General features: G+C 43.9%; 1 protein-coding gene across 1 annotated transcript; it reads right to left on the bottom strand.

Annotated features, from left to right (window-relative positions):
- Positions 1 to 1,940: 1,940 nt before the first annotated feature.
- Positions 1,941 to 8,599, bottom strand: LOC135555768 (uncharacterized). The gene is made up of 8 exons (XM_064988488.1): positions 7,367 to 8,599; positions 6,917 to 7,113; positions 6,593 to 6,792; positions 6,365 to 6,464; positions 5,910 to 6,272; positions 3,727 to 3,883; positions 2,661 to 2,788; positions 1,941 to 2,477 (listed from the first exon to the last, which is right to left on the bottom strand). The coding sequence occupies exons 1-8, from the start codon at positions 7,917 to 7,919 to the stop codon at positions 2,106 to 2,108; spliced, it is 2,070 nt and encodes a 689-aa protein (XP_064844560.1). The 5' UTR covers positions 7,920 to 8,599; the 3' UTR covers positions 1,941 to 2,105.
- Positions 8,600 to 16,642: the final 8,043 nt, after the last annotated feature.

The following is a 16,642-nucleotide window of genomic DNA, read 5'->3' as shown; positions in this document are numbered from 1 at the left end:
CATATAACATAGGGAAAAGAGATGTTTCTGGACGATGGATCATGCTGCCTTATTGACGACATAATGGAGTGGCGCAGATTGTTGGGCACTCCTCCCTCACTGGCTTCACCTGGTGAAAGTGATGACCCATAGGCAGGTTCAACCGAGGCCATATTAGACCGCTGCCACCGATTGAACATAGACTATACAAAGAACATATCACTTAGTCATGCATTACTTAAATGTGTTGACAGGACAGAAAATGATACCATTACATACCTCACCGGTTTTTCACATATTCAAATCTTTTTTTTTTATTTAAAAAAGCAAACAACAACAGTATCATGAGCAAGTTAAATACTAAAGCAATTGAGCAAAAACTGAAAAGGTATCCTAAAGTACAACATACAGTATCATTTCCCCCCACAGAAAATTCATACAAGATGTTAGTTTTATGAAAGTACTTGCATTGTCAATGAGAAGCTCAGTGAATATACAGTACCAGTCAAATGTTTGGAAACACCTACTCACTCAAGGGTTTGACTTTAGTTTGACTATTTTCTACATTGTAGAATAATGGCAAAGACTTAAACTATGAAATAACACATATGGAATCATGTAGTAACCAAAAAAATTGTTAAAATATTTTTCTATTTGTTTATTTGACATTCTTCAAAGTACCCACCCTTTGCACACTCGGCATTCTCTCAACCAGCTTCATGAGGAAAGCTTTTCTAACAGTCTTGAAGGAGTTCCCACATATGCTGAGCACTTGTTGGCTGCTTTTCCTTCACTCTGTGGTCAAATTCATCCCAAATCATCTCAATTGGATTGAGGTCGGGTGATTGTGGAGGCCAGGTCATCTGATGCAGCACTACATCACTCCCCTTCTTGGTCAAATAACACTGGAGGTGTGTTGTGCCTGTTGAAAAACAAATGATAGTCCCACAAAGCGCAAACCAGATGGGATGGCGTATCGCTGCAGAATTCTGTGGTAGCCATGCTGGTGAAGTGTGCCTTGAATTCTAAATAAATCACTGACAGTGTCACCAGCAAAGCACCCCCACACCACCTCCACACATGCAGAGATCATCCTTTCACCTACTCTGCGTCTCACAAAGACACGGCAGTTGGAACGAAAAATCTCAACTTCGGAATTCCACCGGTCTAATGTCCTTTGCTCGTGTTTCTTGGCCCAAGCAAGTCTCTTCTCCTTATTGGTGTCCTTTAGTACTGGTTTCTTTGCAACAATTTGACCATGAAGGCCTGATTCACGCAGTCTCCCCTGAACAGTTGATGTTGAGATGTGTTTGTTACTTGAACTCTGAAGCATTTATTTGGGCTGCAATTTCTGAGGCTCGTAACTCTAATGAACTTATCCTCTGCAGCAGAGGTAACTCTGGGTCTTCCTTTCCTGTGGCGGTCCTCATGAGAGCCAGTTTCATCATAGCGCTTAATGGTTTTTGTGACTGCACTTGAAGTCATTTTCCAGATTGACCTACCTTCATGTCTTAAAGTAATGATGGACTGTCCCTTTGCTTATTTGAGTTATTCTTGCCATAATAAGGACTTGGTATTTTACCAAGTAGGTATATCTTCTGTATACCACCCCTACAACCCAACTGATTGGCTCAAATGAATTAAAGAAAGAAATTCCACAAATTAACAAGGCACACATGTTAATTGAAATGCATTCCAGGTGGCTACCTCATGAAGCTGGTTGAGAGAATGCCAAAAGTGTGCAAAGCTGTCAAGGCAAAGGGTGGCTACTTTGAAGAATCTAAAATATATTTTTTATGTTTTACACTTTTTTGGGTTACTACATAATGCCATATGTGTTATTTCATATTCACTATTATTCTACAATGTAGAAAATATTAAAAATAAAGAAAAACCCTTGAATGAGTAGGTGTGTCCAAACCTTTGACTGGTACTGTATAATGAAGGTATAACACCAGTGATCCATCAGCATTGCTCAGTTCAGTCTGACATACTTTAACTTTGGGGCAAATCCAGAACATAGTAAAGGAGGTGTTCTGTAAAGGACGGCTATAACAAAACATTTAAAAAATAAAAAGGTAAGTCTGTGGGGCGAGTTCAATTCTTGTATAGACCTATGCCTTCTGTCAGGAGGGCATGTGGAGCCGTGATAAAAGTTCAAGCACTTTTGACCCCTTGCCACTGGGGGAGTCATGGTTGTCTTGTGGGGTCATCTCCAGCCCATACAGGTGCTCAAGGAAGCCATACAGGGAGGCTAGCTGATCTGGGTACCCCAGTTCAAACACACGCAGAAGCTTGAAAAGCTTGTCCAGTGCATTGCTCAGGCCCTCCTGAGGCAGGGGGATTGCAATCCTATCAACAGGGAACACGATGCAAAGCTGCCGGCCAGGGGCCTCCAGGGGCCCCACGCTCAATATGTAGGGCTGAGCGTGGGACACAGACTCTGGGCCCTCCAAGGAGGTAAGGTCACAGAATAAGGAGGACACCATGGTGTCTATCTGTTGAGGAACAAAGGAGGAAAGGTCTTTCAAGGGGATTCTTCAATTACATTCCTTCAAATCATCATTGTTACCTTACCTTCTAAAATTCCACTAGTTCACAAACTTAATCTATATGGCAATGAGGAAATGTCTGGGTTTACTGCTCAGTCTGACCAGGAAGAAAACTACTGTGTTGCTTACCGGTACAATGTCCACCAGATACCGAATGGCCTGCCTGACACTGCTCCTGGAGGGTAAGGAGGCTCTACTGGTGTTTGTTGGTGGTAGTACATAGATCAGGACTTTCAGCATAGTCATGGTGTAGGAGTCTGCAGAGGAATCAGAGAGGAACAAATACGTTAAAAAAACTTAACCACAGCAATCTACTCTCCTATTACTCTAACCACTGAGTAAATCATACAGATCATGTTCAGTCAGTCTGTCAATGGCTGATTAGGAGGTTGACTGTAAAAGTGTCTATTCCGTGTATACTGGTGAAAAAAAAGAAAAGCAACATGCAACAATTTCAAACATTTTACTGAGTTACAGTTCATATAAAGAAATCAGTCAATTGAAAAACGTATTAGGCCCTAATCTATGTATTTCCGATGACTGGGCAGGGGTGCAGCCATGGATGGCAGCCAGGCCCACCCACTGGGGAGCCAGGCCCAGCCAAACAGAATTAGTTTCCCCCCATAAAACAGAAATACTCCTCAGCACCCCAACCAAATTATCCCACAGGTTAAAAAAATAAATAATAAATAAAATGTGGAGGTCCTGGGCTGGTGTGGTTACACATGGTCTGTGGTTGTAAGGCCGGTAGGACGTACTGCCAAATTCGCTAAAACGACGTTGGAAGCAGCTTATGGTAGAGAAATTAACATTAAATTCTCTGGCAACAGCTCTGGTGGACATTCCTGGGGTCAGCTTGGCTCCAACAAAACTTGAGACATATGTGGCATTGTGTTGTGTGACAAAACTGCACATTTTACAGTGGCCTTTTCTTGTCCCCAGCACAAGGTGTGCCTGTGTAATGATCATGCTGTTTAATCAGCTTCTTGATATGCCACACGTGTCAGGTGGATGGATTATCTTGGCAAAGGAGAAATGCTCACTAACAGGGATGTAAACAAATTTTTACATAAAGTTGAGAGAAATACACTGCGTATGGAACATTTCTGGGATTTCATTTTTCTGCTCCTGAAACATGGAGCCAACACTTTACATGTTGCGTTTATATTTTTGTTCAGTGTAGTTAACCTCTGACCTCCTTGCTGTGTGGCAGCCAGTTGGAGAAGTGCAGAGATGTCCGGGTGTTTTTCACACTCTGCAATCTGGTACAGCCTGGGCAACACGAACGACGACCACTGGGCCAGGAAGGAGTGGCCTTTACCTGGGAACATCCTCTCAAACTCCAGGTCAATCTGAACAAACAAACACCTTCAGATCCCAATAATACATTTAGTCAATTATCATTCCTGCAACATTATTTTGTTTAAATATAATTTGATCTCTGAGAAATTAAGGTAATTGTTCGCATCCAAATTGTCCATTTGAATTTGTAGGATTCATATAACATTCATTAAATAGACATGAAGAATCCAAAGGAATAGTCAAAAGCCACACACAGACCCACCACGACAATCCCACCCTAACAACTATTATATAGTATCAGTTCTCTGTGTTTGTCAAGTAGTATGGAGCTGCGGAACAGAGTATTGTTTCTTCATCCTATCTAATGTGTTCTCAGAGAATTTAGTGACGTTTTCTATCCCCCTGTTCAGAGAAATTTGTCATTGAAGTCCCATGTCCCATTCTATGTACTGATAGTACCATGTTAGTACCAGGTTGACCAATAGATGGTGCTGTTCCTGCTATTAGGTTTTTGAAACAATTTTGAAGCTCCCCACCCCCCAAACTCAATGTTTAAAGGAACCGTTCCCAAATTACAAAATTATATTGGTATCCTTACCCTGTAAGCAGTCAACAGAAAAGGTATGACAGCAACCCATCTTTGGTTGTTGGCCACTGTTTCAAATGCTAACTTTTAAGCATTTGTGGCAAAAATCCAATTCAAGTCAATGGTACCTATATTAGCATTTCATGTTCAAAATCAGCCTAAAGTATTTGAACATTTATTATGTAACTCAATGATGTTACTTATACCGGTAAGTGTCAAAATAATGGAAACACTTGAGTAAATGAGGGATACAAAGTCTATTGAAAGCAGGTACTTCCACATAGGTGTGGTTTTTGAGTTAAAGCAACCGACATCCCACCAGGTTTAGGGTCATATATAAAAATGCTGGGCAGACCATTATTTTGGCCACCATGGATAAGCCCCCAATAGGATGACAATGCCCCCATCCAAAGGGCACGAATGGTTTGATGAGCATGAAAACGATGTAAACCATATGCCATGGCAGTCACCAGATCTCAACCCAATTGAACACTTATGGGAGATTCTGGAGCGGCACCTGAGACAGCGTTTTCCACCACCATTTGGGACGGCAGGTAGCCAAGTGGTTAGAGCATTGGACTAGTAACCGAAAGGTGGCAAGATCGAATCCCCGAGCTGACAAGGTAACAATCTGTTGTTTTGCTCCTGGACAAGGCAGTTAACCCACTGTTCCTAGGCTGTCATTGAAAATAAGAATTTGTTCTTAACTGACTTGCCTAGTTAAATAAAGGTTTTAAAAATTATGGAATTTCTCATGGAAGAATGGTGTCGCATACCTCCAATAGAGTTCCAGAATCTATGCCAAGGAGCATTGAAGCTGTTCTGGTCACCCTATTAAGACACTTTAAGTTGGTATTTCCTTTATTTTGGCAGTTACCTGTAGATGATTTGGATAGGAAACGCAAAAATGCTAAAATTAGGTACCACTGACTTGCATTGGAATTGTGCCACCGATGCTGAAAAGTTTGCATTTTAAACATTTGCCAGGTAAACAAAACCAAACAATTGGCTGATGTCATACCTTGTCTATAGACTGCTTACAGGGTAATGAAACCAATGTGTAATTTTGTAATTTGGGTGAACTATCCCATTAACATTGAAGGGGGGGTTATAATCTAATAAAATGAACAGCAGCCTCTAGTGGTCAGTGGGTGGCTTTTGACCACTTCTTTGATTCCTCATAAAGTATCTTACCTCATTGTTAGAATGGAATATTGGAATATTATATAAATCCTATAAATAAAAAAAGGGCAATTTTGGGTGCAATCAATTAGCTTACTTTCTCAGAAATTGAATTATATTTCATCAAAATAATGTTGCAGGAATGCTGATCTTAACTGTTTCTAACTTCAGAAACAATTTCATATCAATTTGAGATGGTGGGTTTCATATCTGGCTAAAATGACATGGAATGACCCTAATACAAGTTTATCTGTGGCCTTTCTAGTCTTGTGAGCATCCGTAGCTTTCTCCATGAAGACTGGACTCACCGTGGTGGGAACGTCAAGAAAACGTGGGTACTCGGCCAACACAGCCCTCATACTAGGCCGTGTGTTGCTAATCCACCTCCTGCGTGCGTTGAATGTGAGGTCCATAGCACTGTGGATGGCAGGCAGATTCCTGGTCAGGGGCCTGGTTCTCTTCATCAGCTCCATCCACCTCTGGGTCTCCTCACTGGACTGTCTCTCCAGGAGCCCAGACCCCAATCTAGGTACAGGAGGGTCCGCCAAGCCTGGCTCTGGCCGACGCCTCTTCAGCACATACTTCTTCTTGTGGTCTTCAAGGGTGCGTCGAGAGTTGCGCAGGCGCGTCTCAATGTAACCCGTACGGGACAAAGGGTCGTACAAGTGTTCCTACACAGGGAGAAAAAAATGATAGGACAGTCGTCTACTCAGTAACTGAGAATTATGTGAATCTTACACTACTAATCAATTTACTAGCTCACTATGCCGTTGATGCCAGCAGAGGGTGCACAGAGCCTGAGTCCTGGGAAGAGCTCCACTATGTGCTCTGCCAGCATGGTCTTCTGAGCAGAGGTAGGGTAGCTGCAGAGGACAGGAGATTAAACGTCAGAAACACTCACAAAACATTGAGTTTAAATAGAAGAGCAAAATCTCTGCTCTCTCAGTCACGTCCCTTCTCAGCCCAAATACACATACAATCAGCTCCTCACAATCCAAACTCCTCCACGATGAAGGACACAGAGAACTTGATAAGCTTCCTGCGGGACAGCTCACACAGACAGCCCTCCCTCTCGTACTCCCGGACCACCTCAGGACACAGCTGCTCCAGCCACAGGCGCAGGCGATCTACAAAGTCCTGTGGACCAGCCTCCACCTGCTCCTGCCCAAACTCACCGGCCTCCACACCACTCTGAGAATGACAGGTTCAGATAAGGACTGAGGCGCACATTATGTCAGTGAATATTTAGTGCCTTATATTGTTTATGAGATTGCGAGGTCGGCGTTTGAGGACTGAGTAGATGTGCTTTACTCACATTAGCAGGATGAGCCAGAGGCAGAGCAAGGGCCTCCTCAGCCATGCAGCATCTCTCTATATCAGGTCGCTCTGTTTTGATGTTGGCTGGGCTGAAGCAGGGGTGCAATGCGTCCTGGGGCTTGGCAGCCATCTCTCCCTCCAGGGGCACAGCCACAGTCCTCTGGTCTCCTTCATGCAGCCTGTGGTCATCTGCAACTGAACATTTGCAGAGGGGAGACAATGGGGAAGCGCATGAGAGGTAGCCTAGCAAGCCGCCAGACCTCGCGAGCTTACATGAATGGTTCGCTGTACGGATATACCATTCATGTAAGCTTTAGATATCAGGCAGTTTGCGAGGCTACATGAAAATACTGCAAGTCAAGACATCAAGAGAGGCTCTCACTAAAGCTGCCTTTTCTCTGTGAAACTACATCACAACCATCTTTCACTACATTGAGTCAGGACTTACATTGAGTGGTACTGCCCGCATCAATAAGGGCCATGTCTTCATTGTGCTCCGTCTTGTACACTTTGTTCATCAGTTCCCACTCCTCTGGGATCCCCATGCCCTGACCCTCCTCATAGTCCACCATCACTGGCCCAGCCGACACAAGGTCAAACGGGTCAGGCAGTCCAGCACAGTCCTCCACCACCTCCTGGGGATGGGGCTCTACGGTGGTCCTTTGTGATGCTTGGGAGGTTGAGCAAGTGGTCTGACCCATTGGATTCTTAGTGTTGCAGCGCCCACCACTAACCCTCGGTCCTGTGTTACAGAATGCCCCTGAAGACCCAGCCTGCACCCTCCAGTCACCCCCGCTGGGGGCTTCAAACCTCTGCTTCAGTCCCAGGGTGTCCTGGTCCCTCAGGGTCACTGAGGAAAGTCCATGCTGCTGGTCCCCTTGGAGCCCGGTTAACAGACGCACAGTCTCACACAGCACAGACTCCACTGCTGTACGCACTGCCTCGTCAATGGCCCCGCCCAGTCTGTCCCTCAGGAAGCTGATGGACAACTGGACATCCATTTTGGCACAGCTCTACCTGGTTGTCTCGGTGACTTTAGACACCAACCACAGGTTAGCGCTCTATGGGATTGTATGTAGCTAGTCTATTAAAAAACACCAAAACTGGGTATTTTCAAAGATTTTCTAGTGTAAGTTATTGTTTAATTTCTTCCTCTCTGATAATTGATATGACCACAACATCTCGAAGCCTCTCTTGCTTGGAACGTCAACCAGAGATTCACACTGAGTGATATGAATTTTACTAAGAACAATCATATTAGCTAATTACCCTAAAACTACAGCTTTCTTGGCAACTCAAAAAACAATGTCAACATAGCTAGTAGATACTGGATCACTAACTAGTTACATTACTACCACATTATGCGGAAGACACAATTTCGGTTGAATACATTGTTGTGCAACTGGCTAGGTATCCCCTTTTCCCATTGTTGCTCACATTACTCTTGCTAGCAACAAAACAAGCTCGCTAGCTAATCATTTCCTACACGCTATCTCTGTAAATGATTCGATTAATTAAATTATTAACGTCACCAACATTTCACTGCAAATGATCGAAACAATACTTGAAGTCTACGCGGGATTGGGACTTTAAACCAAAGCTACAATGCGTAAAACATGAATATATACATTTTGAAACGTTGTAGCTAGCTATCGATTCTAGCTAACTGTCGTCCCCTAAATTAAACGTCATCAACAAGAGACCGCAAACGTCAAAAAAAGAGAACGGTGTGAGGCCTGTCAGTGTACAGAGATTTGACTGTAATTATTCAGCAGTAATGGTGCCAATTACACATAACATTTGCCTACAAACCGCAGAGAGGAAATGTAATTGTTTCCCAGAGACTCGACCCCTTTGCTTTTAATGGATAAATATAAAAATGTAATAGCTCTGACCAGCCCCCTGACAGGGTTGAAAGAACTGACAAAATACACTGAACAAAAATATGAACGCAACATGTAAAGTGTTGGTCCCATGAGCTGAAATAATTTTCCATCTGCACAAAATGCTTATTTCTCTCAAATGTTGTGATCAAATACATCCCTGTTCGTATTTTCCTTTGCCAAGATAATCCATCCACTTGACAGGTGTGGCACATCCATAAGCTGATTAAACATCATGATCATTACACAGGTGCACCTTGTGCTGGGGGACAATAAAAGGCCACTCTAAAATGTGTGGTTTTGGACACACAACACAATGCCACAGATGTCTCAATATGAGAGAACTTGCAATTGGCATGCTGGCTGCAGGAATGTCCACCAGATCTGTTGGCAGAGGCTTGAATGTTAATTTCTCTATCCTAAGCTGCCTCCAATGTCATTTTAGAGAACCTGGCAGTAAGGCCAACTGAGTCAAACCACAGACCACGTGCATGTCGTTGTGTGGGCAAGCGGTTTGCGGATTTCAACGTGGTGGCAGTGGGGTTATGGTATGGGCAGGCATAACCTATGGATAACAAACCTCTGGCAGTCTCTATGGGGGTGGCACAGGGTTCAATTCTCGGGGAGACTCTTTCCTCTGTATACATAAATGATGTCGCTCTTGCTGCTGGTGATTCTCTGATCCACCTCTACGCAGACGACACCATTCTGTATACTTCTGGCCCTTCTTTGGACACTGTGCTAACAAACCTACAGAAGAGCTTCAATGCCATACAACTCTCCTTCCGTGGACTCCAACTGCTCTTAAATGCAAGTAAAACTAAATGCATGCTCTTCAACCGATCTCTGCTCGCACCTGCCCGCCGTCCAGCATCACTACTCTGGACAGTTCTGACTTAGAACATGTGGACAACTACAAATGCCTATGTGTCTGGTAAGACTAAACTCTCCTTCCTGACTCACATCAAGCATCTCCAATCCAAAATTAAATCTAGAATCAGCTTCCTATTTCACAACAAAGAATCCTTCACTCATGCTGCCAAACATAACCTCGTAAAACTGACCATCCTACCGAACCTTGACTTTGGCGCTGTCATTTACAAAACAGCCTCCAACACTGTACTCAGCAAATAGGATGCACTCAATCACAGTGCCATCCATTTTGTCACCAAAGGCCCATATACTACCCACCATTGCGACCTGTATGCTCTCGTTGACTGGCCCTCGCTACACATTCATCGCCAAACCCACTGGTTCCAGGTCATCTATAAGTCTTTGCTAGGTAAAGCCCTGCCTTATCTCAGCTCACTGATCACCATAGCAGATGATACAGTGATATATGTGCATGCAAAGAGCAAACAACAAGCTGCACAAGAACTCACTACTGTAATGGTCCAGGTTACAAAGTGGCTCAGTGACTCGTGTTTGCATCTCAATGTGAAAAAAAGTGTTTGCATGTTCTTCACAAAGAGGGCAACAGATGCTACTGAGCCAGATGTCTATGTGTCAGGGGAGAAGCTCCAGGTGGTATCCGATTTTAAGTACCTTGGCATCATAATTGATTCCAACCTCTCTTTTAAAAAGCATGTGAAAAAGGTAATTCAAATAACTAAATTCAACCTAGCTAATTTCCGATTTATACGAAATTGTTTGACTACAGAGGTAGCAAAACTGTACTTCAACTCTATGATACTCCCCCACTTAACATACTGCTTGACTAGTTGGGCCCAAGCTTGCTGTACAACATTAAAACCTATTCAGTCTGTCTTCAAACAGGCTCTCAAAGTGCTTGATAGGAAGCCCAATAGCCATCATCATTGTCATATCCTTAGAAAGCATGAGCTCTTGAGTTGGGAAAATCTTGTGCAATACACCGACGCATGTCTTGTATTCAAGATCCTTAATGGCCTGGCTCCCCCTCCACTCAATATTTTTGTTAAACAGAAAACCCAGACATATGGCAGCAGATCCACAAGGTCTGCCATGAGAGGTGACTGTATAGTTCCCCTAAGGAAAAGCACCTTTAGTAAATCTGCATTCTCTGTGAGAGCTTCCCATGCCTGGAATACACTGCCATCAGACACACATAACTGCACCACATATCACACTTTCACAAAATGCTTGAAGACATGGCTAAAGGTCAATCAGATTTGTGAACATGGTCCCTAGCTGTGTGTTGCCGCTTTCCATGTTGTCTGTTGTCTGTAGCTTGTGAGTTGTGGAAACACTGTTGCTTTTATGAAATCTGTCTTGCTGCTTTTTGTTCTATGTTGCTCTGTCTGTATGCTACGTCTTGCTTGTCCTATGTTGCTCTGTCTGTATGCTATGTCTTGCTTGTCCTATGTTGCTATGTCTTGCTTGTTCTATGTTGCTATTGTCTATATTGTAATTGTTTTTAATAACCTGCCCAGGGACTGCGGTTGAAAATTAGCCGGCTGGCTAAAACCGGCACTTTTACTGAAACGTTGATTAATGTGCACTGTCCCTGTAAAAATAAAAAATAAACTCAACTCAACAGGTATATTACACTGGTCAACCCCAAAGCCAATTCCTACTTTGGCCGCCTTTCCTTCCAGTTCTCTGCTGCCAATGACTGGAACCAGTTGCAAAAACCACTGAAGCTGGAGACTCATATCTCCCTCACTAACTTTAAGCATGAGCTATCAGAGCAGCTTACATATCATTGCACATGTACATAGCCCATCTGAAAATAGCCCACCCAACTTCCTCATCCCCATATTATTATTTTTTGCTCCTTTGCACCCCATTATCTCTACTTGCACATTCATCTTCTGCTCATCTATCACCCCAGTGTTTAATTGCAAAATTGTCATTATTATTTCGCCACTATGGCCTATTTATTGCCTCACCTCCCTAATCTTACTTCATTTTCACACACTGTATATAGACTTTTCTATTGTGTTATTGGCTGTACATTTGTTTACTCCATGTGTAACTGTGTTGTTGTTTGTGTCGCACTGCTTTGCCTTATCTTGGCCAGGTCGCAGTTGTAAATGAGAACTTGTTCTCAACTGGCTTACCTTTTATTTTTATTATTTCACCTTTATTTAACCAGGTAGGCTAGTTGAGAACAAGTTCTCATTTGCAACTGCGACCTGGCCAAGATAAAGCATAGCAGTGTAAACAGACAACACAGAGTTACACATGGAGTAAACAATTAACAAGTCAATAACACAGTAGAAAAAAAGGGAGTCTATATACATTGTGTGCAAAAGGCATGAGGAGGTAGGCGTATAATTACAATTTTGCAGATTAACACTGGAGTGATAAATGATCAGATGGTGATGTACAGGTAGAGATATTGGTGTGCAAAATAGCAGAAAAGTAAATAAATAAAAACAGTATGGGGATGAGGTAGGTAAAATTGGGTGGGCTATTTACCGATAGGCTATGTAAAGCTGCAGCGATCGGTTAGCTGCTCAGATAGCAGATGTTTGAAGTTGGTGAGGGAGATAAAAGTCTCCAACTTCAGCGATTTTTGCAATTCGTTCCAGTCACAGGCAGCAGAGAACTGGAACGAAAGGCGGCCAAATGAGGTGCTGGCTTTAGGGATGATCAGTGAGATACACCTGCTGGAGCGAGTGCTACGGGTGGGTGTTGCCATCGTGACCAATGAACTGAGATAAGGCGGAGCTTTACCTAGCATGGACTTGTAGATGACCTGGAGCCAGTGGGTCTGGCGACGAATATGTAGCGAGGGCCAGCCGACGAGAGCATACAGGTCGCAGTGGTGGGTGGGATAAGGTGCTTTAGTGACAAAACGGATGGTAATGTGATAAACTGCATCCAGTTTGCTGAGTAGAGTGTTGGAATCAATTTTGTAGATGACGTCGCCGAAGTCGAGGATCGGTAGGATACTCAATTTTACTAGGGTAAGTTTGGCGGCGTGAGTGAAGGAGGCTTTGTTGCGGAATAGAAAGCCGACTCTAGATTTGATTTTCGATTGGAGATGTTTGATATGAGTCTGGAAGGAGAGTTTACAGTCTAGCCAGACACCTAGGTACTTATAGATGTCCACATATTCAAGGTCGGAACCATCCAAGGTGGTGATGCTAGTCAGGCGTGCGGGTGCAGGCAGCGAACGGTTGAAAAGCATGCATTTGGTTTTACTAGCGTTTAAGAGCAGTTGGAGGCCACGGAAGGAGTGTTGTATGGCATTGAAGCTTGTTTGGAGGTTAGATAGCACAGTGTCCAAGGACGGGCCGGAAGTATATAGAATGGTGTCGTCTGCATAGAGGTGGATCAGGGAATCGCCGGCAGCAAGAGCAACATCATTGATATATACAGAGAAAAGAGTCGGCCCGAGAATTGAACCCTGTGGCACCCCCATAGAGACTGCCAGAGGACGGGACAGCATGCCCTCCGATTTGACACACTGAACTCTGTCTGCAAAGTAGTTGGTGAACCAGGCAAGGCAGTCATCAGAAAAACCGAGGCTACTGAGTCTGCCGATAAGAATATGGTGATTGACAGAGTCGAAAGCCTTGGCAAGGTCGATGAAGACGGCTGCACAGTACTGTCTTTTATCGATGGCGGTTATGATATCGTTTAGTACCTTGAGCGTAGCTGAGGTGCACCCGTGACTGGCTCGGAAACCAGATTGCACAGCGGAGAAGGTACGGTGGGATTCGAGATGGTCAGTGACCTGTTTGTTGACTTGGCTTTCGAAGACCTTAGATAGGCAGGGCAGGATGGATATCGGTCTGTAGCAGTTTGGGTCCAGGGTGTCTCCCCCTTTGAAGAGGGGATGACTGCGGCAGCTTTCCAATCCTTGGGGATCTCAGACGATATGAAAGAGAGGTTGAACAGGCTGGTAATAGGGGTTGCGACAATGGCGGTGGATAGTTTCAGAAATAGAGGGTCCAGATTGTCAAGCCCAGCTGATTTGTACGGGTCCAGGTTTTGCAGCTCTTTCAGAACATCTGCTATCTGGATTTGGGTAAAGGAGAACCTGGAGAGGCTTGGGCGAGTAGCTGCGTGGGGGGCGGAGCTGTTGGCCGAGGTTGGAGTAGCCAGGCGGAAGGCATGGCCAGCCGTTGAGAAATGCTTGTTGAAGTTTTCGATAATCATGGATTTATCGGTGGTGACCTGGTTAAATAAAGGTGAAATAAAATTGTTGTGCCATTCATCTGCCGCCATCACCTTATGTTTCAACATGACAATGCACAGCCCCATGTAGCAAGGACCTGTACACAATTTCTGGAAGCCTGCATACTCAGTCATGTCACCCATTGAGCATGTTTGTTCAATGGACTGATTCCTTATATTAACTGTAACTCAGTCAAATATTTGATATTTTTTATTTCACCTTTATTTAACCAGGTAGGCAAGTTGAGAACAAGTTCTCATTTACAATTGCGACCTGGCCAACATAAAGCAAAGCAGTTCGACACATACGACACAGAGTTACACATGGAGTAAAACAAACATACAGTCAATAATACAGTATAAACAAGTCTATATACGATGTGAGCAAATGAGGTGAGATAAGAGAGGTAAAGGCAAAAAAAGGCCATGGTGGCGAAGTAAATACAATATAGCAAGTAAAACACTGGAATGGTAGAGTTGCAGTGGAAGAATGTGCAAAGTAGAAATAAAAATAATGGGGTGCAAAGGAGCAAAATAAATATATAAAATAAATACAGTAGGGAAAGAGGTAGTTGCTTGGGCTAAATTATAGGGGGGCTATGTACAGGTGCAGTAATCTGTGAGCTGCTCTGACAGTTGGTGCTTAAAGCTCGTGAGGGAGATAAGTGTTTCCAGTTTCAGAGATTTTTGTAGTTCGTTCCAGTCATTGGCAGCAGAGAACTGGAAGGAGAGGCGGCCAAAGGAAGAATTGGTTTTGGGAGTGACTAGAGAGATATACCTGCTGGAGCGTGTGCTACAGGTGGGAGATGCTATGGTGACCAGCGAGCTGAGGTACGGGGGAACTTTACCTAGCAGGGTCTTGTAGATGACATGGAGCCAGTGGGTTTGGCGACGAGTATGAAGCGAGGGCCAGCCAACAAGAGTGTACAGGTCGCAATGGTGGGTAGTATATGGGGCTTTGGTGACAAAACGGAGTGCACTGTGATAGACTGCATCCAATTTGTTGAGTAGGGTATTGGAGGCTATTTTGTAAATGACTTCGCCGAAGTCAAGGATTGGGTATGTTTGTCAGCATGAGTAAAGGATGCTTTGTTGTGAAATAGGAAGCCAATTCTAGATTTAACTTTGGATTGGAGATGTTTGATGTGGGTCTGGAAGGAGAGTTTGTAGTCTAACCAGACACCTAGGTATTTGTAGTTGTCCACGTATTCTAAGTCAGAGCCGTCCAGAGTAGTGATGTTGGACAGGCGGGCAGGTGCTGGCAGAGATCGGTTGAAGAGCATGCATTTAGTTTTACTTGTATTTAAGAGCAATTGGAGGCCACGGAAGGAGAGTTGTATGGCATTGAAGCTTGCCTGGAGGGTTGTTAACACAGTGTCCAAAGAAGGGCCAGAAGTATACAGAATGGTGTCGTCTGCGTAGAGGTGGATCAGAGACTCACCAGCAGCAAGAGCGACATCATTGATGTATACAGAGAAGAGAGTCGGTCCAAGAATTGAACCCTGTGGCACCCCCATAGAGACTGCCAGAGGTCCGGACAGCAGACCCTCCGATTTGACACACTGAACTCTATCAGAGAAGTAGTTGGTGAACCAGGCGAGGCAATCATTTGAGAAACCAACTCTGTCGAGTCTGCCGATGAGGATGTGGTGATTGACAGAGTTGAAAGCCTTGGCCCGCTCAATGAATACGGCTACACAGTAATGTTTCTTATCGATGGCGGTTATGATGTCGTTTAGAACCTTGAGCATGGCTGAGGTGCACCCATGACCAGCTCTGAAACCAGATTGCATAGCAGAGAAGGTATGGTGAGATTCGAAATGGTCGGTAATCTGTTGACTTGGCTTTCGAAGACCTTAGAAAGGCAGGGTAGGATAGATATAGGTCTGTAGCAGTTTGGGTCAAGAGTGTCCCCCCCTTTGAAGAGGGAGAGATTTTTGTTCAGTATATTTATTGCATTCATTCATTGGATGTTTTAGTACTTTGTGCCAATCATAAATATTGAATCTGATTCTAGATCTGTGGTGCCATTGTACTTCAATCTCTGACATGAGCATTGACAAATCATTACTCTTGACGTGTGCAGTTTACTCATTTCCAAATGAACAGAATACTAATTTAGAAAATGTGCCTGCTATACAAAGGTTTAGACTCCCACAACACTATTTGTAAAAACGTATCATTTTGCATATGCTCATTTCAGCAGAGGCAGGACAAATCTGCCAGTGGAAGACAGCCCTCTCCCTGTGGTTGTTTCAGACAGTCATCTGGAGGATACAGCCACAACCTTGAAGAGCTCCCCCAGCCACCGGAAAAAAATTAAAATAACAAGATTGAACAGTCAGCCTTTTATTGCAAACTCAGATACATATATTTATTTGAAATGTATGGCTTTGGCCAAATGGTTGTCTATAATAGTCAAGCATAAGCTATTATAGATTTTATTTTACCTTTATTTAACCAGGCAAGTCAGTTAAGAACAAATTCTTATTTTCAATGACGGCCTAGGAACAGTGGGTTAACTGCCTGTTCAGGGGCAGAACGACAGATTTGTACCTTGTCAGCTCAGGGGTTTGAACTTGCAACCTTCCGGTTACTAGTCCAACGCTCTAACTATTAGGCTACCCTGCCGATTGTGAGCCCTTAATCTAAGGGAGTGTGACCCACCCAGATCCACGTACCCTCCATGAATCAGTGAGACCAATCCGGTGAAGTGAAGAGCAACCGATGCT

Source organism: Oncorhynchus masou, chromosome 15, assembly GCF_036934945.1.
Source record: "Oncorhynchus masou masou isolate Uvic2021 chromosome 15, UVic_Omas_1.1, whole genome shotgun sequence".
NCBI classification, from domain to species: Eukaryota; Metazoa; Chordata; class Actinopteri; order Salmoniformes; family Salmonidae; genus Oncorhynchus; species Oncorhynchus masou.
This window is presented reverse-complemented; position numbering and strand designations above follow the sequence as displayed.

What these genes read in the sequence shown, in the direction of transcription:
- LOC135555768 (XM_064988488.1), bottom strand. Translation starts at nt 7,919, where the DNA reads ATGGATGTCCAGTTGTCCATCAGCTTCCTGAGGGACAGACTGGGCGGG. An exon ending in ATCGTGGAGGAGTTTGGATT is followed by an intron (nt 6,465 to 6,592) that starts GTGAGGAGCTGA and finishes TGTCCTCTGCAG; the next exon opens with CTACCCTACCTCTGCTCAGA. An exon ending in GGCTGCCACACAGCAAGGAG is followed by an intron (nt 2,789 to 3,726) that starts GTCAGAGGTTAA and finishes ATTCCTCTGCAG; the next exon opens with ACTCCTACACCATGACTATG.